Source organism: Zalophus californianus, chromosome 3 (genome assembly GCF_009762305.2).
Source record: "Zalophus californianus isolate mZalCal1 chromosome 3, mZalCal1.pri.v2, whole genome shotgun sequence".
Taxonomy (NCBI): Eukaryota; Metazoa; Chordata; class Mammalia; order Carnivora; family Otariidae; genus Zalophus; species Zalophus californianus.
This window is the reverse complement of record NC_045597.1, coordinates 52,109,697-52,135,601: the sequence shown is the minus strand read 5'-3', so window position 1 is coordinate 52,135,601 and position 25,905 is coordinate 52,109,697. Positions and strand designations below refer to the sequence as shown.

Genomic DNA, 25,905 nt, shown 5'->3' with positions numbered 1-25,905 from the left:
CAGAACTTTATGGTCAAAATTATTACAGCTACATATAGACACCACACATAAATTCACAGGGGAAAAACTTTGATAGGAATTACATAAAAAATGCTCTCCATGCTTCTAAATTGCACATTCAAAATTTAAAATGCTGCAGACATTTTTAAAATACTTTTTTACAATTGTACCATATCCTGGGCTAACTTCAAAAGATTATTTTATTTTCATGCTACCTAACATGGATCATTCTTTAAGACTTGGAAGTTTATGAACCCAAATTGTTTATCAGCCTTAATCTCTTCTATAAATAGTTCCTCCAGAGTTAAAATGCAGTGTTTAGCTAAAAGACTGATTACTGGTTAGAAGTCAATTTTAAAACACCCTTAGAAGAAGTGGCAAATATATGTGGCCAAAATTATTTGAAAAAGCACTTCCCATGCTTGTACGTTTTTTCTTACCATACTAAGTTCTGATAACCTGAACTCAATTTTCTGTAGTTTAATTCAGTTCTCAGAAGCACTTGGTAAACATTCCTATTCAATGCTTAAAAATAACACTAAAGAGATGAATTCTCCCAAGAGCCACTGCTCTTCCTCTTCCCCTAAGCGGCCTGAGGTGACCTCTGAAAATGGTTCGCTATTCGCTTGACCCAGAAAACCCTACGAAATCATGTAAATCAAGAGGTTCAAATCTTTGTGTTCACTTTAAGAACACACGTCAAACTGCCCAGGCCATCAAGGGTATGCATATCCAAAAAGCTACCAGGTATCTGAAAGATGTCACTTTACAGAAGCAGTGTGTGCCATTCCGTCGCTACAATGGTGGAGCTGGTAGGTGTGCCCAGGCCAAACAGTGGGGCTGGACACAGGGTCGGTGGCCCAAGAAGAGTGCTGAATTTTTACTGCACGTGCTTAAAAATGCAGAGAGTAATGCTGAACTTAAGGGTTTAGATGTTGATTCTCTGGTCATTGAGCACATCCAGGTGAACAAAGTCCGCAAGATGCAGCATAGAACATACAGGGCCCATGGTCAGATTAACCATACATGAGCTCTCCCTGCCACACTGACATGATCCTTACTGAAAAAGAGCAGATTGTTCCTAAACCAGAAGAGGAGGTTGCACAGAAGAAAAAGATATCCCAGAAGAAACTGAAGAAACAAAAACTTATGGCCTGGGAGTAAATTCTGTGGAATAAATGTGAATAAAATAAAAAGAGAAAAAAAAATAACACTAAAGAGACATCAAAGGTTCCTATATAAATTAATACATTCTCAGTGCCTTCTTAAAAATGCAATTTCCATGCTGTATAAAATACCAACAAATGTTTTACATCTTTAGGATGGTAATTTGGGGTCAATGCCCGAGAGATTTAAAAAAAAGAAAAGCCTGGGGTGGCTGGGTGGCTAGGTCAGTTAAGCATCTGCTTTGGGGTCATGATCCTGGGGTCCTGGGATAGAGCCCCACATCTGTCTCCCTGCTCAGAGAGGAGCCTGCTCCTCCCTCTCCCGCTGTTTGTGTGCTCTCTGTGTGTCAAATAAATAAATAAAATCTTTCACACACAAAAAAAGTCTGTGCCCCTTGTGAAAACTGACAGCCTGTGAAGGCTCAGTGGCCTAAGAGGAACAAATCCTTTGAAGACCACTGTAGTCAGCATCTGCTGCAAGATGTTATTACAAAAGCAGTACAGGTGTCCCGGGCTTTTCAAAAGCTCATGCCTCACATGACACCACTTCACTTTTGCCAAAGACCGATGTTGGTACCTTTGTTTTCACAAAAAAAGGCAAAAAGGGAAACAGTGCTCGGGATTTGTTTTGCAGTGAGCCCTTATAGGGGCAGCGCGCACTCTGAGCATTGAGAGGGACACCGCCAAGCTCAGCCCCCAGGAAGAACACTCAGCATCAAGTCACCACAGATGTGAACTGTATCTGTGAGCAGCTGTGCTTTATCTCGATTTATTTTATCTGTTAGCAAGATGTGTCCTAAGACACCAGAAAAGCCAAAGAGAGGTATTTTTTTGGGTCTGAGAATTTCAAAAATTTTTCAAATATAAATTAATGTTCAAGAAATTTTCCATATAAATTAATGCTAATTGCTCTTCAAACTTTACACCATTTCAGCTTAAGAGAAATTTCACAGGAACATTCTACTTTCAGGTGGCAGGAGAAACCTGTATTCGAACTCACACACGGAAGTTCTTTATTATTTCTGACGTCTAACCTCACCTTTCTTCTCTCACCCTTGCCCAAAAGAGTAAGGGAGGAACTTTGGCAAATGTTTTGAATAACCTACAGAAATTATTGGTGGGCACTGTTCCATGTTTTCACATGAATCGAACACTATTTACCAAAAAGCAACAGCGGGGCCACCACGGTCAAATAGAGCGTACCACAGACATTAAAGAACTATAAAAGTTTTTTAAAAATGTAAATGACACCTTTTACTTATGGAGCACTACATATTACCAGTTGTCCCATTTTATTTATGAAAACTGCTTCCCCAGAAAAGAAAGTGTCATCTGTTATACCACCTATCATTGACCTTGTTTTCAATATTTTATATTCACAATTACTGCTAGTTTACAAATTACGGGTCAAAACTAAACTCATAAGTGACAGGTTTTACTACAAATATTTCAGCACTTCTAATAACATCTTTTCTTTATCCACTAGTAACTTTCAGACATTCTGACTACAGAAAAGAACATGACTTTACACCTTAAGGAAGAAAGAGCAATTCCTGGAAACAGAAGTATAACTTGTATTTGTAATTTGTATTTGTTTTTAATTTTCCAATTACCTAATTTAAGACCAAGTGCCTATTTTCTAATTTTAAAGGTAGAAAAATATTATTCTCTTTATTCAAGAATTAGCCAAAACTATCCTTATTTATTAAAATGTTGCCTACTAGTTAAAACTAATAATACTCTGTAGACCAAATGGCATTCTACTATTGCACCAGCTCAATTACCCATGCTCTAACATTAAAAGCATGCATAACAAACTTTAAAAATCCACAAACGATGAAATAATAATCATGAAATACTTAAATATAGACTTCTGGTGTCAATATCAAGTTTAAAAATTTTACGAGAAAAGTATACCCATTAAAAACAACAACCTTTATAATCTTAGTGCTTTTATAAAGTCTTTATTCTGTAAATTTCACAGACTGACATTTCCTTTGATAGTATCTATCCTACATACATACAATTTCAGTTCATCTATTATTAAACTAAGGTGACTACATTACTAGAGAAAATTATTAAATAATAGCATATTATTTACATGGAAGTCTTTCTATAATAAGTTAGTAAAAAGATTATAGCAAAACTGAATAAAGACCAAATTTTACCTTTTCTGTATTGTAATATAAAGATTTCAAAGTAGTAAACAAGGGTGGGCAGCCTTTACTGAAGTTAACCCTCAGGAACTTATCCATTAGTTCTCTAAATTTTTCACCTAGAAACAAAAGTGTACTTTGTTATACTTCAATTGATGCAAACAGTTCTCAAAATGATTTTACAAATAAAAATAAAGCTCCCTCAAAAACAATGATCTCCCATCCTATTTTTAAACCCAAAGTCTATCAGCATTATTGCTTGTCTGTTACCACCATAAAAGGTTAACACTAAATATCTTGGTTGGCAACTATACTTTTCCCTAGATTAGGTTTAAAATATCTTTAAAGAACACTTCAAAAGATAAGTAAACAAAATAATTGTGCAGCTTTAAGTAGAGAGAAAAAAGTTACTTACTATCCATTCTGAATATAGTCCCCATAGCAAGTCTCTTTTTCCTAATCTCACTGACTAGCACAGACTCAGTCCTCATCTGCTGACACCTCATATAGCACTCTGCAAGCTATAAAAAGACCCTAATGTAACCAGCAGTATATTCAATTAGCAACCAAAATATCTTTTTAAACGCTAAAGCAGAATTTGAAAATGTTTCCAAATCAGCTAGTGCTTTACTTCAACACTCATTCCACAATCCTCTTTCAAGCACCCACCATGTGCCAGGCACTGTTCTAGGTATTAGGGATATAGCAGTGATTAAAACAATTAAAAAAAAAAATCCTGCCCTCATGGAACTTAACATTCCAGTGGGTAAGATGGATAATAAGTAAAATAAACTTTTGTTAGACATTAGACTGAGCCCCAGAGCATTTTAACATTAGAATTAAATACCCTATTTGCAACATCAAGTAAATAATCCTATTATTGTTAAACCCTTACAAAAAAACTTGGCATCACTTTCTGGAAGAAGAAAAAATTGGAAAAATTTTAATTTTAAATACAACACGAAGCCTTTAACTCAGCTAAAGCTTTAACTTTTCTGCCAGGAAGAGTTAATATATAGGGACATGGATTTGCTCACTCATTTAAAAAAAAAGATACGTATGTCATAAATGGCTTAACCTAAACTACTCAAACTACCTCGTAAGGTTTCACTATGAATCACACTTGACAAAAAAAATACCAACAACCCAAAGTGTTTATTTTTATTTGTTGCGACTGATTATATTGAGCAAAACATGCATACTCAATATAATTAGATGTCATAAAAATTTGAAAGAGACATTTAAATTTTATTGAGGGAAAGGAAAGTTTATCAAATATAAAAACAGGTTCGACATTTGTTAACTCAAGTTACTATAAAGACTGTTTTCAGGGACGCCTGGGTGGCTCAGTCATTAAGCATCTGCCTTCAGTTCAGGTCATGATCCCAGGGTCCTGGGATTGAGTCCCACATTGGGCTTCCTGCTCCACAGGGAGTCTGTTTCTCCCTCTCCCACTCCCCCTGCTTGTGTTCCCTCTCTCGCTATGTCTCTCTCTGTCAAATAAATAAATAAATTCTTTTAAAAAAAACTGTTTTCAGATAATCTCTAATCTTTTATTAGATTATACACAAAGTATAAGTGTTTTGAAAATCAGATTACCAAGACAACACAAAATTTCACTCTGGGTTAAATACACATCACTACTACTTTAAAACTCAAAAGTAGTTTCAGAGATCAAGTCTTTCCAGCACTTTCTCTGATATAAGGCAGAAGTTAACAATATTGTGGTGGACAGTAAGATGCAGGTACTTAGAGAAATGTGCATTTTTCCACCTCCTATGTGTGTGACCTTGGGCAAGTAACCTGTCCACTAAAATCCTCACTTTCCCCACTGCAGGTGACAGCAACAACGGCAGCAGCCTCAAGAGTATTCCTGCATGGCTCAAACCAGGTAAGTACACAGCGGTAAACAGAGTGTCAGCCCTGCATGGCTCAAACCAGGTAAGTACACAGCAGTAAACAGAGTGTCCGCCCTGCATGGCTCAAACCAGGTAAGTACATAGCACTAAATAGAGTGTCCGCCCTGCATGGCTCAAACCAGTTAAGTGCACAGCAGTAAACAGAGTGTCCGCCCTGCATGGCTCAAACCAGGTAAGTGCACAGCAGTAAACAGAGTGTCTGCCCTGCATGGCTCAAACCAGGTAAGTGCACAGCAATAAAGAGAGTGTCCGGGATATAGTAACCACTCAATAAATGTCACCTATCATTACAGGCCTTGATATCTGACAGCTACTGTATTTCTATAGTTAAGAATCTTTTCCAGGGGCACCTGGGTGGCTCAGTTGGTTAAGCGTCTGCCTTCAGTTCAGGTCATGATTCTCAGGGTCCTGGGATTGAGCCCCGTATCAGGCTCCCTGCTCAGTGGGGAGTGTGCTTCTCTCTCTGCCCCTCCCCCCTGCTCATGCTTGCTCTCTCTAATAAATGAATTAAATCTTAAAAAAAAAAAAAGAGGGTGCCTGGGTGGCTCAGTTGGTTAAGTGACTGCCTTCGGCTCGGGTCATGATCCTGGAGTCCCGGGATCGAGTCCCGCATCGGGCTCCCTGCTCGGCGGGGAGTCTGCTTCTCCCTCTGACCCTCTTCCCTCTCGTGCTCTCTCTCTATCTCATTCTCTCTCTCAAATAAATAAATAAAATCTATAAAAAAAAATTAAAAAGAATAAAAAAATAAAAAAAAAAAAGAATCTTTTGCAAATTTGCTGACACCCGCTGAGAAAACAAGCATTTTATCTTCATGTCAAAGGCTATTCTCAACTCCTCTTCTTGGCCAACTTTCTCAGTCAATTCAGACCATCCTGGCAGATTGGAGTTAAAAGATAATATATTCAACTCTCGATTATCCATAATACTGAAAGCCTCATCTCCCATTAAACTGTTATTTAGACTGTGCAGCTATGAGAAAGGAGGGAGTTCTTTCCGTGCGAATATAAGCACAGACACAGAAGAGAAAAACCAAGTGCACAGCAATCTATGCTATTACCACTTTTGTACAGAAGAGGGAGAAAAAAGGAAAGCTATACACAAACCCCTGCCCCATATATTTTTGCTTGTATATGCACAATATATTTATGCAAGAATAAGCTACCTATCGGTAACAATGACAGCCTCTAGAGAAGTAAACTTGGTGGTTAGGGGAGAAACAGGAAAAACTTTGCACTTAAAAACCCTTTTATAATCTTTTATCTGGAACTATAATAATGCATTATCTATACAAGAAGCCTACAGAAAGCTACTCAAATGCTCCATCATACACTATATTCCAAAATTACTATTATCCATCTCATACTTTCTTTAGGCTAAGAAAAACCCTTTCACAAAAACAATCTCTCTTCTTCCTAGTTATTTTAAAATAATTTTTAGTAAACCCCGCCCCCCCAGTCTTTCCTTTAGGGGAAAAAAAGACCATCACTCATTATGCGCCTGTTTAGCATTACAGCTTACCAAACAGGTCATCTATCTACACACATGCTATGCTGATTCTTCTCTGGATGTATAGTGTGAATTAAAATAAAAACTGCTGTCTCAAAATCCACTGCTAAAATAATTAACACAATCAGCAAGATAAGACTGTATCTGATTCACTGGGAATTTATTCTAAATAATGGAGAATGTTCCCACTATAAAAAAGAAATGATAATTATGTGACCTGATTGGTGTTAGCTAACATACTATGATACCACTATGGTAATAATATAATGTATAAATGTATGAAATCAACAGTTGTACACCTTAGATTTATATAATGTTATATGTAATTATATCTCAATAATAAATAATCCAATAAAGAAGAACGGAGCAAAATTTGATTAGAACTTTGTATTTAGAACTCAAATCATCTCCTTCCCTCTCTCACCTGCATAATAGAATAGAAAATGACGAATTAAACTAGTTCTTTGGAAAAGTAGCTATATTCATGCATTATTTTCACAGTGCTTAGTATTTTAGGCTGTTGGAAAATCTACCTAGGACTTCTGTGTTCACTACTCAATAGTTTTAAGCCTTTTTATCTAAAAACTGAAAACTTTTTCAAAACTTGCACCTTACATCCTCAAGTTCCATCATGTTTCTTGAACAAAAATCTTACTGCTTTTGATAATGCCAAAATACCTTTCTTATTATACATAAAAATATTTCTAGACAGGCAGAACACCATGAAGGATTCAGCTTCTGCACAGGTACAATTAGGTAGCTGTATGATTTTATTTACGCTCACTGGAGCTTTGTAAATCCATATGTGTTAGAACCTCACAGTGATGTTGACTTTGATGCCCATGCCATCAGACCCTTCAATTGAGGCCCATCTTGTATAAAGATTCCTTTAGCATTTCAAAGACAGAATGCCCAGAGGGTCCAGGATAAGTCCAGTTAAACCTAAATCGCACTCTACAACCCACAGTTGGTTCCAAGCTGTCTTTCAGTAAAAATATATTTCCTATCATGTACTAAGAGCTTTTAGCAAACTTTATGAACTATGAAAAAAATTGAGGCATTATAAATTTGAAGCCCCATAAAGGAATAACAGAGCTAAGATATCTTGTTAATAATCTTAAGTTAAATGAGTTTTCTTTCTTTCCTAAGAGGCAAATGAATGCATTTGAAAGTTCCAAACTAAAAGAATATCCCCACTCACAATGTGACATAAGACACACATTGAGACTGATTAAAAAAAAGAAGCCAGACACAAAAGGCCACATATGGTATGATTCCACTTATATGAAATGTCCCAAACAGGCAAATGCACAGGCACAGGAAGTAGATTAGTGGCTGCCTGGTCCTGGGAGTGCAGGGAGTGACCACTGATGAGTGTGAGGTTTCTTTTGGGAGTGATGAAAATTTTCTGAAACCAGACAGTGTTAATGGTTGCACAATTCCATGAATACACTACAACACTGAGCTGCATACTTTAAAAAATGAATTTTATGGTATGTGAATTATATTTCAAATGCTGTTATTTAAAAAAAGACATACAGAAACGGGGCCAAGCATCTTCAATAAAATACTTTTACTATGGGAATGCTCCTCCTTGCATAGGATATCCCATCTCAGAAATTCACAATGCATGTATGAAATTTCTAACAAGTCCCACAGAAACCTGACTGCTGGGTTCAACCCAAGGTTTCCCCAACTCACTTGACTGAAGAATAGCTCAGCATACCAGTTACCCTCCCCACTGAGCCTGATACTATCCACCTGAGCTTAAATGTTCCCTGAAAAACACCAGGGAAATCTGCTTTCAATATTTCATAAAGCCAAAACAAAAATGGGAGGATCAGAAGAATACTATTTATCATCTGAGATGCACTAGTGGAACTAAGATGTACTAGTGGAAAATGAACTGTTTACAACAAACTCGTACTGACTGTCTAATACAATACATTTCTAACAGGTACTTCATATATTTTTAAAGTCAGTTAACTAAAAGACTTTCCATGAATCTTTTGATAAATTATAACCCAATTATTTAAACAAATATTTCTACTATAAATGAAAATTCATTAGAAAATATACCACCTCCTCACCCAATGCCTAGAGTAGATTTTTTTTAAGTTGTATTAGCTTTCTAGGGTCTGACTTATATCAAAAGGCATGCAAGAAGTCCCAATAAATAATCTATAGCACTTTCAACTAAAAATAGAGACAGCTTTAAGAAAAAGGCACAATTTTCTATAAAATGATCAACAAAGATATTAACTATCTCCTCTACAGCCCCAAAGCAAAGGAGTTCAACTGCATGCACAACTTGGATCAAGGTCATGAATATACTGCTGTTCAATAAAAGCAAGTCACAACACATACCATAGAGCTCCGATTTACATAAAGTACAAAAGCAGGGAGGGGGAGTTGTTTTGTTTTTCTAGAGATACAAAATACATGGAGCTCTCTAAAAACAGCATGATACAGGCAAATTTCAGGAAAGTGGACAACTTTGAGGAGAGAGGGCCTTCACAGGGAATGGTGATGTTCTTCAACACTATGGTGGGCACAAAGGGTTCACCACACTTTCTTTGAATTTATGCTCTAAAAAGAAAACCTAAAACTTCAAAACTTCTACCACTTAAATCACAATACCTCACATATAATTTGTCATCAATTCTAGGGAACTTAATTTATCTTCTAAATCTGGTATTTGATATTTAAAGTCACGTAAGAAAAACAATCTTATATAGATAACTTCTGATACTTGAAACCAACATATAGCTATATGCTAAAAACGCTTATTAACACATGCATAATAAGTTCATAACTGATCACTCCCACCCCCAAGACTGGTGTAGATGTAAAGTAAACTCTGTACCAGAAACAAGTTTTTTAAATGTGAATGATGTTGAATAACAGATAATTATTAGTGTTACAAAAGATATCCTAATATTACCTGGGGCAAGATTCAAAGGTAATCTTCTAGGTGAAATTGCTCTGGGGTGCTGCTTACTAATTTCTTCATAAATTTGAAGCCTCTCTTCTAAAGTGCCTATTATCAGTAAATATGTGTGAGATTCAAAACATCAGAACTTTTATCTATGATAAAATGCTAATAAACTTTAAAAATTGTTATAAAGACTGCATTGTCAATATTAAAGCTGTGCTCAATTTTTATAACATTAAAAAAACTGCGGTGGTGAAATAATATGATCAGCAAAACACCATTTTAAACCCAATCTCCAGAGAAATCCAAAACTTCATCACAACAGATTCTACATCCAACTCAAATCATACACATACAAGACATACAGACTCAAAATACACAGCGCTTCTCTTATATTCCTTAGTGTACAACCCATGAAAAAAAATGCTCCTTTATAACTTTTCTTACACAAATTCTCTAATTTGGTGAAGCCTACACACATCCCCACAAAAGGCTGTAATGCTTACTGATTAGGTTTTAAAAAGCAACCATTTCAGCATCATGAATGTAAATGTTTTATAGTTTAAAAGATGAACTAAATTTTTAAGGTAGCTTTGACATTTAAAATCTTCAATGAAAATCCATTAAAAAGAACCCCATTAGTACAGATTGTTTAAAGTGGCAATTATTTCTCCCTGTAAATACAATGATATAAAATATACTTCTAACAGAAAGTTGTATCTTCCCTCCCAAGACCAACCTAATTTTATAGTATTCAATAGAGGATGTATATTATATGTTACTCTGCAATAACAATTTGTGAAGTAGGATGTGGTCTACTTCGTTATTCTAAAATAATATCCTACATAATTTTCAAAGAGAGATTATATGCATTATTTCATATAAGCAATAAGACAATTTACAGGAGAATTTTAAGAAAAAGCAAACAAACCTGATTATAAACCATAAGGTTTTTAATTGATTTTAATTCAGAAAACAAGTATTATTGTAAGAAGAACCCTTGGTGCCAGCAATCAAGGTATCTCTGTACTAAATGTAGTGTTCACTATCAAGATTATAAATACAATACTTAAAAAAGTAATGTTTGATTTTGTTTAGACTCTTTCCTTCCCCCAGTAGTATGTTTTGGAGCTCCAATGTGCTGGGATTCAAAACCTGGGATATAGGAAAGATAATTTTCATATTCTGTTAACAATTTGGAGACTTCAAGAAATATCAAGGACCCTTATACAAAAATTTACATGAAGACTATTTTTTTTACATGAAGACTACTTACTGCATATTTTTAAAAAGCAGGTCTCATATTTATGCCTAATCTTAAGAGTATAAAAAAAAATTCTCCACTATCCCAGATATAACAAGTCTTATGAATATAGTAAAATTAAGACAAAACCAAACCATTTCAATACCCTATTTGAATTCACAAGTTGGAGCTCCAGAACTTACCATGGGGGAGAAAAGGTCCTAAGGAACCTAAAAAGATAAAGCAATGTAATTAGTTTTATAATAATTACATTTTATAGTAAGCATGGATCTTGACATGGAACATATATTTATTTTACTAAACATTTAAATATCTGTATTATTAACTACATGTCAGTAACTGATAGTTTAAAGAAATACATCATAGTTATCTCACCTTTCCAAACTTCAAACATATTACTTTTGTCCAGATTTTTAAAAACACAAATTATTGATCTAATCAATATTTTAATTTCCATCATTTTCTTAAAAACAATTTAAGGAAAAAAATTAATGATTTGTTGTATTAAATTTTAAACACACAGAAAACCTGAATTAATTTGTAACAGTGATTAGGGTACAACAAATAAATTTTTCTCAAAGCTCATACTTCTGTAAATGAATATGAATAGCCACCTATTTTTACCATACTTTTTAAATTTAAAAGTTCTGCTACGTCAACCCCCTTGAACCATATTTTCATAATTATTTCAGCCATGTATTTATCCATGAGTAAATCTATTAGGAATATTAACTGCTCTTAACATTTAATTATGAAAATATTAAGGAAAATTTGGAAAAATACTAAAGATTTCTAAAAAGGATAGGTTACCTAATTTGAAAAGAAGATTTGCAAAATTTCACTCTACACAAATTAACCTAGTTTGAAATTAAGAGAATGATTTTCATGTTGATGCTGTACATTACATACCCTCAGCAAAATTTCTTTGGCCTAATCCTTATGTTTAGAAGCTAAGGGTAACAAGCCTCTAATTCTTTAAAAAATATTAAATTTCCCAGAAAGGGAATGCTCGATTTCTTCCCCAGCTCTCTAGTTAGTCTAAATTGGTAACATTTTAATGGGTCAAGGAATTTAAAAATATCTGTGAGCATTTATCACTTAAGTATAAATAAATATCTAAATTCCTCTTCACTGCCATGTTTAACCTATAATTTTCCTAAATGGAAAAATAAATGCTAACGCTAAAAATATTTGTCTTCAAATATTATTACAACTGTGCATTTACTTCAAACACTAGTTAAGATTAGGTAGAGGAGAAAAATCATTACATACTAAGTTGCAGAGCTTTTTCCAAGCCTTCATAATAACACCAATTTTCTGCATTCCGATCAATCAAGTTTTTGAATACTTCACTGGCTTCTTTTAATCTTCCCAATTTCAACAGCATTTCCCCTAAAATTAAGTTTAGATTCACATTCATTTTACTTAAACAAATACCTTTCTGATCTCATAGATTTCACTGAGCATTATTAGCATAATAGATGTTTATGAAAGATAGAACCGTATGTGCTTCCCTTTGGGGCATGTTGCAGTTTACATAACTAACCACAGATTAATTCACAGCTTGTCTTCGGAAATGAACCTTCATTTACACATTCTATTATACTAACATTCATTTCTGACTCCCTTCTACACCCCAAATATACACATAGCATATTTAGTTCTTAGTAAAAAGTATTTGCATTGTGCACATTTTTATATACCCTTTAAGATCATTAAAGACTCCTTCTACAGACTAGTAAATAATTCTAATGAAACATCCCTACATTCCTACTGCTAGATTTGAATGTACTTTCTGATCAATTCATATATTAAACAATTTTCCATTCAATTCTCTTAGTTTCCTTTCGACGACACTAAAATTGGAGAAGTTTAACTCAGTAAAACAAAAACACTAAGTACCACTTCACAGCAAGAAACCACACAAACCAGGTTCACGTGGGGATCACCCCTTAGGTTCAAATCCTTTTACTAAGCCACACAAATTGAAAGTAGGCCTGGGAGGGGTGCCTGAGTGGCTCAATAGGTTGAGCGGCTGACCTGACTCCCCACAGGGCATCTGCTGAAGATTCTCTCCCTCCCTCTCTCTCTCTCCCCCTCACCCTGCTCCTGTGACCACGCTTTCTCTCTCTCGAATAAATAAATAGTTAAAAAAAAAAGAAAAGAAAAGAAAGAAAGGAGGCTTGGGAAATGAGTATCTAAACTTCTCAGATATGATGGAAAACACATCTAATCCAAGATAAAAGGGAGATTCTCAAAAAGGCTATATCTCAACTTCCTATCGCTAAGACCTCCCTTTCCCCAAACAATCTATTTCAAAGAAATAACCCTTTGAAATGTATTCAGATGTATTATTTCATGTTTCATCATCTGGGAGAAGATAATATGTTGAAGTAGTTATTATATACTATTATTTTACTATTTATATATATTACTCAAGCTCTAGAGGAAGACTAACCAGATTTCCAGTTTTACCACTTTCTCACACAAAATTCCAATGTCTACTTACCTATAAAATATCAACTATCTCAGTCTGCTTCTGTGATAAATGAATTAATTTAAAGGGGTTAGCACTTTAACCCCTGGAAGAAAGAAACCAGAACACTAAATTATTTATCCCCATTTTACCAATAGTTTGAAAAATAGTGTTGTTCGATAACCAAATTATGGAAAGAGTCCAAAGATCCATAGACTGAAGAATGGATAAAGAAGAGGTGGGGTGTGTGTGTGTGTGGGGGGGGGGGGGGTGGGTGTGTGTGTATAAAATAATATTACCCAGCCATAAAAAAGAATGATATCTTGTCATTTGCAATGAGATGGATGGAGCTAGAGAGTATAATGCTAAGTGAAATAAGTCAGAGAAAGACAAATACTATATGATTTCACACATTATGTGGAATTTAAAAACAAAACAGATGACATGGGAGGAAAAAAAGACAGGCAAACCACAAAGCCAACTCTTAACAACAGAGAACAAACTAAGGGTTGCTGGAGGGGAGGTGGGTGGGGAGTGGGCTAAATGAATGACTGGTATTAAGGAGGGCACTTGTGATGAGCACTGAGTGTTGAATCACTAAATTCTACAAATGAAACTAATATTACACTATATATTAACTAACTGGAATTTAAATAAAAACTTGGGAAAAATAAAAAACAAAAAGAAATACACAAAATAAAGTGTTGTCAATATTAGTATTATTCCCAAAAATTAAATCAGCACTATACATTAACTGGAAGAGCAGAGTATAGCAGTTAAAAATAAGGACTCATGAAAAGACATGAAGAAATCTTGAATTACTAAGTGAAAGAAGCTAATCTAAAAAATCTTCATACTATATGATTCCAACTATATGACATATGGGAAAAGGCACACCTATGGAGACAGTAAAAGGATCAGTGGTAGCCAGAAGTTGGGGGCAAGGAGAAACAAACATACAGAGCACAGAGGATTTTTAGAGCAGTTAAACTACTCCATATGACACTACAATGGTGGATATATTTCTCAAAACCTAGACAAGAGTGAACCTTCATGTAAACTGTACTTTCAGTGGTAATTACCTGTCAATGTGGGGGTTCACTAATTGCAACGAATGTACCATTCCGGTAGGGAATGTTGATTGAGGGTGGAAGGCTTACATGTGTGGCGGCAGAAGGTATATGTGAAATCTCTATACCTTCCACTCAATTTTATTATGAACCAAAAATTACAAAAATGAAGATTATTAAATAAAAAAAGTAGCAGTGATTGACTGGCTCAGATGGTAGAGCATGTGACTCTTGAGCTTAGGGTCATGAGTTCAAACCCCATGTTGGGTGTAGAGTTTACTTAAAAAAAAAATAAATAAATAATAGGGACGCCTGGGTGGCTCAGTCAGTTAAGCATCTGCTTTCGGCTCAGACTATGAACCCACGGTCCTAGAATAGAGTCCCGCATTGGGCTCCTTCTTCAGTGAAGGGCCTGCTTCTCCCTCTGCCTGCCACTCCCCCTACTTATGCCTCTCTCTTTCTCTTTCTCTGACAAATAAATAAAATCTCAAAAAATAAAGTAAAATAAAATAAAATAAAATAAAGTAAAATAAAATAAAATAAAATAAAATAAAATAAAATAGTAAAACAAAAAAAGTGAGGGCTCTGAAGCCAGGAAGATGTGTTTGGAAATTAACTCTACCACCTAAAAGGCAGGGTGACTTTGGGTAAGTTCTTAACCTCTCTAAACTTTAGTTTCCTCAACTATAAAATGGGGATAATCTACATATGTTAGAAGTGCTAAAAAATTAAATGAAATAAAGCAGTTTAAGCAATTACCATACTCTGAGACACAGAAAAAGTAAACATTAGCTATTATTTTTATTAAGCTTTAGAAGTCCTGCAACTATATGAAACTTCAGTTCTAAACTAATTATTACCTTAATTAGACATTTTATTATAGTATTGCTCAGAGATTGGTAACTGATGAACAAAACTTTGTTTAAAAAAAATGTGCTTAACCCATTTCTAACAAGCTATTTATCAGCATCCTGCCTTTGTACCTAGCCCATACTGAAAATAAATGAATCTTGTTTTCATGATGACCCCAGTATCATCACTTACTATTCTCATTGTATTTATTTATTTCATGGATATATATTTGGGGGAGGGGAGGGGAGAGGATATGAAGGCAGTATAACATACTGCCTAAGAAAATGGAATCTGGAGTCAAAACCCCTAGACTCAAATCTAGTACTACTGAGCTTACTTAGCTGTATGACTTTGGGCAAGTCACTTACCCTCTCTGTTCCTCAGCCCCTCAATTCTAAAATGGATGTAACAACCATACATAGTATTATTATGAGAATTAACTCAATAAATAACAGCTTAACAATAAAATGTTTTTTTTTATTATGTAGCAAGTCTTATTTAAATGTTAGAACAGAATAAAGTGCATAGTTTTTGTTCTTTTCTTTGATTGAGACCACTAAAAAAGAAAAAGCAGGTCAACCTACCTTTAATTTCTTCCACCAAAAGTTTATCACATATTTGTTTCTCATATGTTTCTATATGTTCCAAAGATTCCTGAAATAGATCTGCCTCTCTCATCACTTGATTCTGGTATAATATCAGTTCACTATATTCATAGTCTATTTTGTTGGGAGGAACCTGAAAAAAAATGAAAAATTATTTTATTTATAATTATATAAAATAGTTATAGATCTTTAACTGCTTTCTCAGAAAAGTCACACAGGCTAAAAGAAGCAATTACAAATAGAAGAGTGATTAATACATTCTTTAAAACAAACAAATAGGTGGAATTTCTGCCTACAGCAAAGTAAAGATTCAGGTCAGCAAATCCTATACTCATAGGAAAGTATGAAAATGGTTAAAATTCTATAGAATCTACCAAAAAAACTACTAAAATAAAAAAGTTTAGCAGGTGACAGAATACATGATCAAAATACAAAAATCAATTATACTTCCATATACTAGCAACCAACAACCCAAAAATAAAACTAAAATAATTTCATTCACAGTAACATCTAAAAGAAAAAAGTATTTAGGAATAAAGTTAGGAAATAAGACCTATACATTGAAGACTGAAAGCATGCTGAGAGATATTAAAGACCTATATAAATGAAGAGACATTTCAAATCATGTTCATGGATCAGAATACTCAACATTGTTTTGACGGAAATTTTCTCCAAATTGATCTACAAATTCAATGCAATCCCTATCAAACTCTCAGCAAGCTTTTTTTGCAGAAATTGACAAGCTAATCCTAAAATTCAAATGGAGATAAAAGAAACGCTGCATTGCCAAAAGAGTCTTGAAAAAGAACAAAGTAGGAGGACATGCATTTCAAATTTCAAACTTACTATAAAGTAACAGCAATCAAGACAGTGTGGTATTGGCATAAGGAAAAAGTGGAATTAATAAACTATGGCTTATTTATGTAATGAAATACCAAACAGCAGCTAAAAATGGATAAACTGGAGTACCGGGGTGGCTCAGTCAGTTAAGGAGCTGCCTTAGGCTTGGGTCATGATCTTGGGATTCCTGGGATCGAGCCCCCTGTCGGGCTCCCTGCTTAGCAGGGAGTCTGCTTCATCCTCTCCTTCTACCTTCCCCAACCCCCTCCCCAGTGCTCTGTCTCTCTCAAATAAATAAATAAAATCTTTAAAAAAAATGGATAGGGGTGCCTGGGTGGCTCAGTCAGTTAAGCATCTGCCTTCAGCTCAGGTCATGATCCCAGAGTGCTGGGATCGAGCCCCATGTCAGGCTGTTTGCTCAGCAGGGAGCCTGCTTCTCCCTCGCCCTCTGCATGCCACTCTCCCTTCTTGTGCGCTTGCTCGCTCTCTCTCTCTGTTAAATAAATCAACAAAATCTTTAGAAAAAAAGGGTAAACTATCCCTCCATGTATCAACACACATGTATCTCAAGGCATGCTGAATGAAAAAAAAAGCATATTGTTCATGTCAATTTTTATTTTTTTCTCTTTAAATTTTTTATTGTTATGTTAATCACCATATATTACATCATTAGTTTTTGATGTAGTGTTCCATGATTCATTGTTTGTGCATAACACCCAGTGCAACATGCAGAACGTGCCCACATGTCAATTTTTAAAGACACAAAATAATAGTTTGTAACTTTTATGGACTTAAACATAACGAACTTAAATATAACGTAAACGTGACTAGGAACAATCAATACCCATTTCAGAATAGTGACTACCTCTAGGGACGTAAGAGATCCTTATAGCTACTTCTGTAATATTTCTTTAAAAAATAATAAAATCTGGGGTGCCTGGGTGGCTCAGTCATTAAGCGTCTGCCTTTGGCTCAGATCATGATCCCAGGGTCCTGGGATCGAGCCCCATGTTGGGCTCCCTGCTCTGCAGGAAGCCTGCTTCTCCCTCTCCCTCTCCCCCTGTTTGTGTTCCCTCTCTGGCTGTCTCTCTCTCTGTCAAATAAAATCTTAAAAAAAAAAAAAAGAACCTTTAAAAAAAAGAAAATAATAAAATCTGGAAAAATTGTGGCAAAACATTAATATCTATTTATCTCATGATGCACAGTATATATTTTTGTATTTTTCTATTTTGCATATATATTAAAATGTATTAACATGTTTATATAAAACATAAAGCAATATATATGAGAGAAATAATTCCCACAATCACAAAACTACTTTCATTTTTATGTATTCTTTTCTTTCTTTAGTCATTTGAATGTCATCAAAATAAGAGTATAAAAATGTTCATATTACTTATTTTGTATCAAGAATTCTGTGTTTTAATTTTTCTAATTATTTCAAAAATTTTTCAAGTTCTTCCATAGGTCCCAAAGACTTTATTTTTCTAAGATTTTACTTATGTATTTGAGAGAGGGAGAGAGAGAGAGTGAGCAGGAGGGAGACTCTGTGCCGAGTGCAAAGCCCAACATGGGGCTCAATCCCATGACCCTGACATCATGACCTGAGCCGAAATGAAGAGTCTGACACCTAAGCAACGGAGCCACCCAGGTGCTCCCATAGGTCCCAAAGACTTTAATGCACAACTGGGAATTGGGGCAATATAGAAGTCAACTACTTTAGTTTGTGCAGGTAGGAGAAACAGAACAAAGTTCGTACTTACTTGCTGAGTTTGTCTAAATTCTTCCAACAGTTTTAGTGCCATATCATAATCTTTTAGCAAATGGTACGCAATAGCATACCCAATCCAGGAAGCACGCTGTGTTGGGCGCAACTGAAGAAGCTGATACCTTGTCTCCTAAAAAATAATAAAATTACATTAAAAATTGTCTTTTTCTCTTTTTACTTTAACTTTCTCTAAAATATTTATATTTCACGACAGAGCTTTAAAAAAACAATTTAATGCCTTTATTCCTTTCTAATGAATTGCATGAACAAACATCAGTTCCCAAATAAAACAAATATTTTTTATGTTAGATTATTTAAGTTCTAGAATACTCTGTAATGCTCCCTGTAAAGCTGACCTTGGGGCCCATGCTTTTGTGCTGCCTTAGAAAATTACCTTTATGTAACGGGAATTTCTTTTGGTAACTAAGCATCTTAGAAGAAAGACTAAGATACATTTTTAGTCAACTAAATTCTGTTTATAAAATCACTCTATGAAATTATAGTGTCTTTATTACATTGTTACAACAGGCCCTAGAAACAGGGCGGACACAGCCAAGGCAAACACTCAAAGGCGGACTGGACCTTTCTAACAGAACACCACTTGCTGTCACTCTAAGACAGCTTCGTATCTATGACATGAGGGAGAAAACACCAGAAATTCCACCATAGCTGCCCCACAAGAATCCAAGTATCTTCACCAGCAGAAAATGCACCCTCCCTATACTGTCCCCACCTCTTCATAGCTCGTATTTGCCTCCAAGTTTTAGGCATGTGCAACTGCTTGGAGGAAGAGGGTCTCATGAAGAACACTAGCTGCAATGAAGTTCTGCAAATGTAGCATTTCGTTTCTATTGTGGGAACAGGTGCCAAGTGAGTCCTTCCACACTATATGCCACAAGGAGTAATATGACCAGATCTTTTAAGAAAAAGATATCTTTGAGAAAACAGCTTAGACAGTCTCACCCCTCTGCCTTTGTGTGCCTGGTTCTTTCAGGTATATGACATTAAGCTGTGTCACTCCCATCTCTCCTCTACACCACTGCTTCTCTGTCACTTCCCTCCTTCATTGAAGTTGGGGTCAGTTGTTTCCTCTCTGCCAAATCCTGCCACTATCCTGTTACAAGTGTAACACTGTGGAGCATTCATCCAACAACCTAGTATTTTAGAATCAAGATTTCTTCATCTTTTTTTTTTTTTAAGATTTTATTTATTTGACACAGAGAGAGTACTAACAGGCAGAAGGAGAGGGAGAAGCAGACTCCCCGTTGAGCAGGGAGCCCGACTCAGGCCTCAATCCCAGGACTCTGGGATCATGACCTGAGCCGAAGGCAGTCGCTTAACCAACTGAGCCACCCAGGCGTCCCAAGATTTCTTCATCTTTAATGATCTCCTTCGCCCTGCTTTGGGTACCCACTCCTACAACCACACCCTAGACCTTACTACCCCCCAGAAATCATAAATTCAGATAGCTAACTCTCTGGCCAAAGCTCTTACTCAGTGACGTTCCTACCCTTGTTCTGGGCTACCATCAGTACATCTGGGTCCTGAGGTCCCCTACGTCTAACCGCCAGCTCTTTTATCTTCATTTAATTCGCTACCCCTTTGAGCAAGCACTGTCTTGCCAACATTCTTAGTTTCCTTGCCTCATTCCTACAGATAACTGATTCTAACTCCCACCACACTTGGGCTAAAAGAAAAACCACACGATCTAGAAGAATGACACCATTACTAAGCTCAGCAGCATGCCTGAAACCTCTGCAAAAATCTAGGCACCAGGCATAAGGATTTATGTGGCAGTAGAAGACAAAAGTAAACAGTAAATGAAAGAATTTAACTTATTTAAAGGGAACTGTTAAGAGTTGGTGGGCTCCTTCAACATGAGAAAGGGAGAGAATCCCATTGTGGACATACTGAAGTTAGGGTACTTAGCGGAGTAAGCACACGGAGATACCTAGCAGAGTTGAAGAAGCTAGTGCAAAGAGGTCTGGACCACAGAAAGACTGCTTTTCAGCAATCCTTCCCACATTATTTTATATTTACTAACCCATAACAGAGAAAACTAATTAATCCCTACATTTAGATTTCAATTATGAAAGCTCTATTTACCAAATCTGTAAATGTCAACCCCACAAAGAATCTAGTACAGCATTTACACATAGGAGATAATCTAGTTTTTAAAAAAGCATTAAATGAATACACAGTTACCCTTTTTTTTATGATCAAGTATGCATTTCTACAACTATTATTGGGGAAGAAGGTCTCAGGTGACTTTCCCCTTCTACTACAGACTATAATGAACAATCAAATCTACATAATTTTAGCCTATGCTCACCTCATTCTGAACCCCCACATCTTTAAATTATGCCTGCTGTAAAAACATGTACACTTAAGACTAAAGTACTTACTCGATAACCTTCAAGGTCTCTCATTTGGATCTGCAACAGAGAGAGATCCCTCAAAATTTGCAGATTATCTTTATCTAATTTGAGGGCATTTCGATAACACTTAATAGCTTCATCATACTTCTTATCAGAACGCTGCAAGAGTCCATACACATGCCAACCTACTAAGTTAAGGAAACAGAGACATTCAAGGATACTAGAATATACTATGCTACATACCTAATATAAAGCTTACCTTAACGACGTGGTAAGTCGTCTGGGATTTATTTCAGAATCATCTGGGGTCAGAGAAAGGGGGACAGTGAGGGGGTGGTAAAAGATGAAACCTGATTAGCCTTGACTGACAGCTGTTAAATTACTGAAGTTGGGTGACAGGCACACGGGGGGTGCCTCATTCTACACTCTCCACTTAAACGTTTGGCATTTTCCATTATGTTTACATAACCTGAGAAAATTCTTGGTAAAAATTCTTCACATTCCCTACCCTTTACCCCCTCACTTTCCCACCCCAGCACCTCAACAGTCACTTATCCTTCATTACTATATATACAAAAATTGTAATTACCTCTTCAAACTAGTTTATATTCAATTAATTCTAAAACAACATGTAATCATCAGTTAATTCACTAGTGATACTAAAAACGACAAAAATGAAGTTTTTATTTACTGTAAATTAAAGTCTCAGCATATCCTGGAGCCAAAAAAAAACTATCATACTTACATGCCCTCTCTCTTCATTCTGGGCTAAGCACTGAGATAAAGAAATAAGTATTTAGTATTTCGAGAGACTCTTAAGCTAAATATGTGAAAGCACTACCTAGACTATTGATGTTCAATACTGGCCAATAGCTAGATGAATGAAATGTAAAAAATTAAGGCAACATGTGAAAAGACTGCAAAAAAGCATATAGATAGGCAAAATGGAAATGAAAATCAATTCTGATGATCTATCTTTAAAAAAGTATTTTTGTTTTTTTTTTCACAAACTGAGATTCCAGCCAATGAAAAATACAGTATCTACTGAAGTAACAGCTATGTCCCTCTGCAACAGAAACCCAACTGAAGAACGAATATCATACTTAATACTAAAGAAAATCTGCTTTAAAACAGGTTTTTTTCCTGAATTTTTCTTCCAAAATGTCTAAAACAAAGTTTATGGAACACAAATTTTACTATACGAGTAAGTCATTTGGAATGACAGGAAAGTATCACTCGGTTTACAGATATGTAAGAAAAAAATGGGTTTCAAGTCACAGATCAGTTACTTTTCTCTCCCACTAAGCACAACTGAAGTAAAAAAGTACAAGGATTCCTTTTCAACTACTGCAATAAACAAACAAGGGGTAGGGAACAGAAGAAACTATTACAAAATGTTGATAATTATGGAAGCTGAGTAATGGTACATGGAGTTCATTAAATTCTCTCTTCTATACAAAATTTTCCATAGTAAAGGTCCGTTTTTTCCTGAACTAGAAAACCCTACTAAGTGGAAAATAAATGAAATGATAAATTTCAATTATTGCAAAAGGATACAGACATGGCTCTTGACATCATTACGAAGTCCTTTACGAACAAATTCATACGCTTCTTCTTTTTTTCCTAAACAGTTCAATGTTAATCCTTTCATAGCCAAAGTCTCTGAAAAATATTTTTAACCTCTATTTACATACAAAGAATTCAAAATATTCTCTTAGCACTATTTTTTTTTAACTCTTAGTACTATTTTAATATGACATCTGCCAAGGCTTGTACTATCCGTCTTTGTAATCATATAACTAGAACTTCTCTCCAAATACAGAAAGTAAAACTACATTTAAGTATTTATTAAAGTGTAGCCTGAGTCCTTTTCTGAAATCCCTGAGGCTGGGACTGAGTTCCTCAAATGCCTTCTGCCCTTTAGAAGACTGTACAGGGCGCCTGGCTGGCTCAGTTGGTTAAGCGACTGCCTTCGGCTTAGGTCATGATCCTGGAGTCCCAGGATCGAGTCCCACATAGGGCTCCCTGCTCAGCAGGGAGTCTGCTTCTCCCTCTGACCCTCTTCCCTCTCTCGTGCTCTCTATCTCTCATTCTCTCTCTCTCAAATAAATAAATAAAATCTTAAAAAAAAAAAAAAAGACTGTACAAAGGGGGCTGAGATTATTCTGCTGAAAAAAAGTAATACAGTAGGCACCCAAGTCCTGCTGTGTTAAATCTACGGCAGTAGCTGCAGAACTTTCATCCAAGATCAATTCTAATCACCATCCCATTTATACCACAAAAACAATCTACTTTAGCAAAGAGATGCACACAATGTAAAAATCAACTTATTCAATATTGGAACACACTTTATTTTTGGCAATAAGTTTATTCCAACTAATTCTGGTTAGGCTAATTAATATCAGTTTTCATTTCAAGAGTGTAACAGTGGACTGCGGGAATGGTAACACAAAAATATATTTGAGGCAGCTAATGAAAGATGGCTTAGAATGAAATAATTCTCTGAATAAATCCACAAGAATTAGACAAGAACAACGGTCTTCAAATGATCTCTGTGGACTCTGGTCGTCAGAACATGGTGATCCAACAGCCCAGGCCCCTATAAACATCTTCATTTATCTGTTTTCATACAATGAACTTCCCTACAAGCTGCCAGGTGGATAAAGTTTCCGTAGAGAAAAAACTTGAAAATAGGCTTTACGTTTCTCAAATTTTATGAACCGAAGACTTCTTTCTAGTTCCTTCAAAGAATGTTTTAAATGTTATCTGAAAGCTGAGCAAGGTCAGCGTACTTTCCCAATAAGATAGTCTCAACAATTACCCATGTCTAACATTCAGAGACCCTACTTGGCGGTGCTCTGCTATAGGACCATAACTAGCATGTCTGACCTTATCCGTCCCTCAAACAAGCACCAGTCACCAGTGAAAAAGGACGAGACAAGCAAACAGAGATCTAGCAACACCAGTGCTGGAGAAACAGCTCAAGATAAGCAATCTAACGGTAAATCAATAGTATCTAATTTATTTATACATAAAGGTCAGCAGATATATAAGAATGACATTTACCAGAGAATAAAATACATGTGACTGTATCTTCATACTACTTCTGTACTGCAGATACGATCTTCATTTCACATACATAAGAAATCAAAGCATAAACTTAAGTTCTACCCAAAGTAATAGATGAAATGAAGTCTCTAAAAGTACTGTTATATACTCCAATTATTCCCCAACAGATCAACCAACCACTTCTCATTTAAAGTGAAGATGGTGCACCCACCTAAGCGTAATAAAAGGATGGTAACCTAAAACAAGATTGATACAATGCATGACTAAAAATGTTTACATGCTCTCTAATAGACAGCTACAAGGTCATGGAATCTGGGAAGTATTCTTTTTTCACCATTAGGAATCTTATCTGTCTGATCCTGGAATTAGATTTCCCCAAAGCAGTCTCTCACAGATGAGACAATACCTCCATGTTCAGCAAATTTTGGATTCGAAAGAATCATCTTGCAAAACTTGAGGCCATTTTTGTACTGCTTCTGTTCATAGCATTTCTGTAAAGAAATATGAACAAAATTATTTAATAAAATGAATATATAGGGAGCAACTTTTCTTTGCATTATATAAATTCTAAATTCAAGATCCAAAATTAGATCTAAAACATATGTGATGGGAAGGTGTTATATCAATTTCTCTCACTTATAACATGAGGAATATTTTTGTTACCTACTTCTTGCCAAGTTGTTCTAGTATGAGTATTTTCACTTTTATAGAAAAAAAGGGAAAAAACCCACTTAATAAAAAGGGAATTTAAAGACAGCCAATAATGCTACAACTTTTAAAATTCAAAATCCAAAAGCAAAAACTATGTGATAACAACACAGAAAAATACTAGAAACTGCATTATATCTTTGCCACTTCAAGAACGGAACCAAGGAGGGCACCTGGGTGGCTCAGTTGGTTAAGCAACTGCCTTCCGCTCAGGTCATGATCCTGGCATCCCGGGATCAAGTCCCACATCGAGTCCCACATCGGGCTCCCTGCTCAGCAGGGAGTCTGCTTCTCCCTCTGCCCCTCCCCCCCTTGTGTGCGCGCTCTCTCTCCCATTCTCTCTCTCGCAAATAAATCTTAAAAAAAAAAAACTGAACCAAGGCATACACACACAAACACACACACACACAAGCAACTACTACGTGTCCAGATAAAACTTGTTATATATCTCATAGGTATCCCTCAAGGTAGGTGTCATTACTTCCTCCCTACAGATGCAGAAATTGAAATTTTGAGAGTTCATAAAATTTGTTTATAAATACCTCAGCCTACTTGCAAACTCTGGTCTGATTCCAAAGACCATGATCTTTCCATCACTAGGCTAATACAAGTGTGAGCAACACCTTTCTTCCTAAATACCACCGCCTAAGTAATCAGCACCTGTCCACCACAGCCATTGATCAGGAGAATACCTCATCATCTTCTATTTACCCTCCACTTATGTTGCCATGGGTTTTCTTTCTAGTACTCAGCATGCCAAGTTTGTGCCCACCTAAGGGCCTCTGCATGTGTGTTCCTTCTACTTGAAATGTTCTTCCCCAGACCTTCCTTACCAGCAGAATTTCATGTATCACCTGCCTGACCACTCTATCTAATACTTCCAGCCTCCCACCCCCACACACATATTCTCTATCATATCACTCCATTTTCTACACAGCACTATCATTCTCTGAAATTCTTATTTGATTACTTACTTAGTGTCTATCTTCCTCACCATACTCTATGAGCTCCATGAGAACAGAGATCTTGTCTATTTTAAACCTTGCTGCATCCTCAGGGTCTACACAAATTAGGACTGCTCAAAAAATAGTCTACGAGGTTTAAAGCAAAACAGTACCAGCAAAGAACGAGGAAGTGGTTAATCTTTGCAGCAGGGGTGGAATGTGGAGGGGAGAATTAGAAAAACGTTCATA

At 35.8% G+C, this 25,905-nt stretch overlaps 1 protein-coding gene and 1 pseudogene across 8 annotated transcripts in view; one reads left to right on the top strand and one right to left on the bottom strand.

Annotated features, from left to right (window-relative positions):
• The window catches only part of NAA16 (N-alpha-acetyltransferase 16, NatA auxiliary subunit), a 65,754-nt gene that overhangs the window by 36,327 nt on the left and 3,522 nt on the right, over positions 1-25,905 (bottom strand). Inside the window, exons 1-10 of one of the 8 annotated variants that reach the window (XM_027588868.1) lie at positions 24,411-24,485; positions 24,002-24,059; positions 22,493-22,597; positions 20,963-21,120; positions 18,553-18,687; positions 15,929-16,082; positions 12,219-12,338; positions 11,129-11,155; positions 9,692-9,787; positions 3,335-3,441 (exon numbers count right to left, since the gene is read on the bottom strand). In XM_027588868.1, coding sequence (XP_027444669.1) covers positions 3,335-3,441; positions 9,692-9,787; positions 11,129-11,155; positions 12,219-12,338; positions 15,929-16,082; positions 18,553-18,687; positions 20,963-21,120; positions 22,493-22,586 — 891 coding nt within the window. In that variant the 5' untranslated portion in view covers positions 22,587-22,597; positions 24,002-24,059; positions 24,411-24,485. Of the gene's footprint in view, positions 1-3,334; positions 3,442-9,691; positions 9,788-11,128; positions 11,156-12,218; positions 12,339-15,928; positions 16,083-18,552; positions 18,688-20,962; positions 21,121-21,194; positions 21,656-22,492; positions 22,598-24,001; positions 24,060-24,410; positions 24,496-25,905 lie in introns of those variants that run through there. The other 7 variants (XM_027588864.2, XM_027588865.2, XM_027588870.1 and 4 more) reach the window with 7 other exon arrangements.
• Positions 37-1,164, top strand: LOC118356806 (annotated as a pseudogene).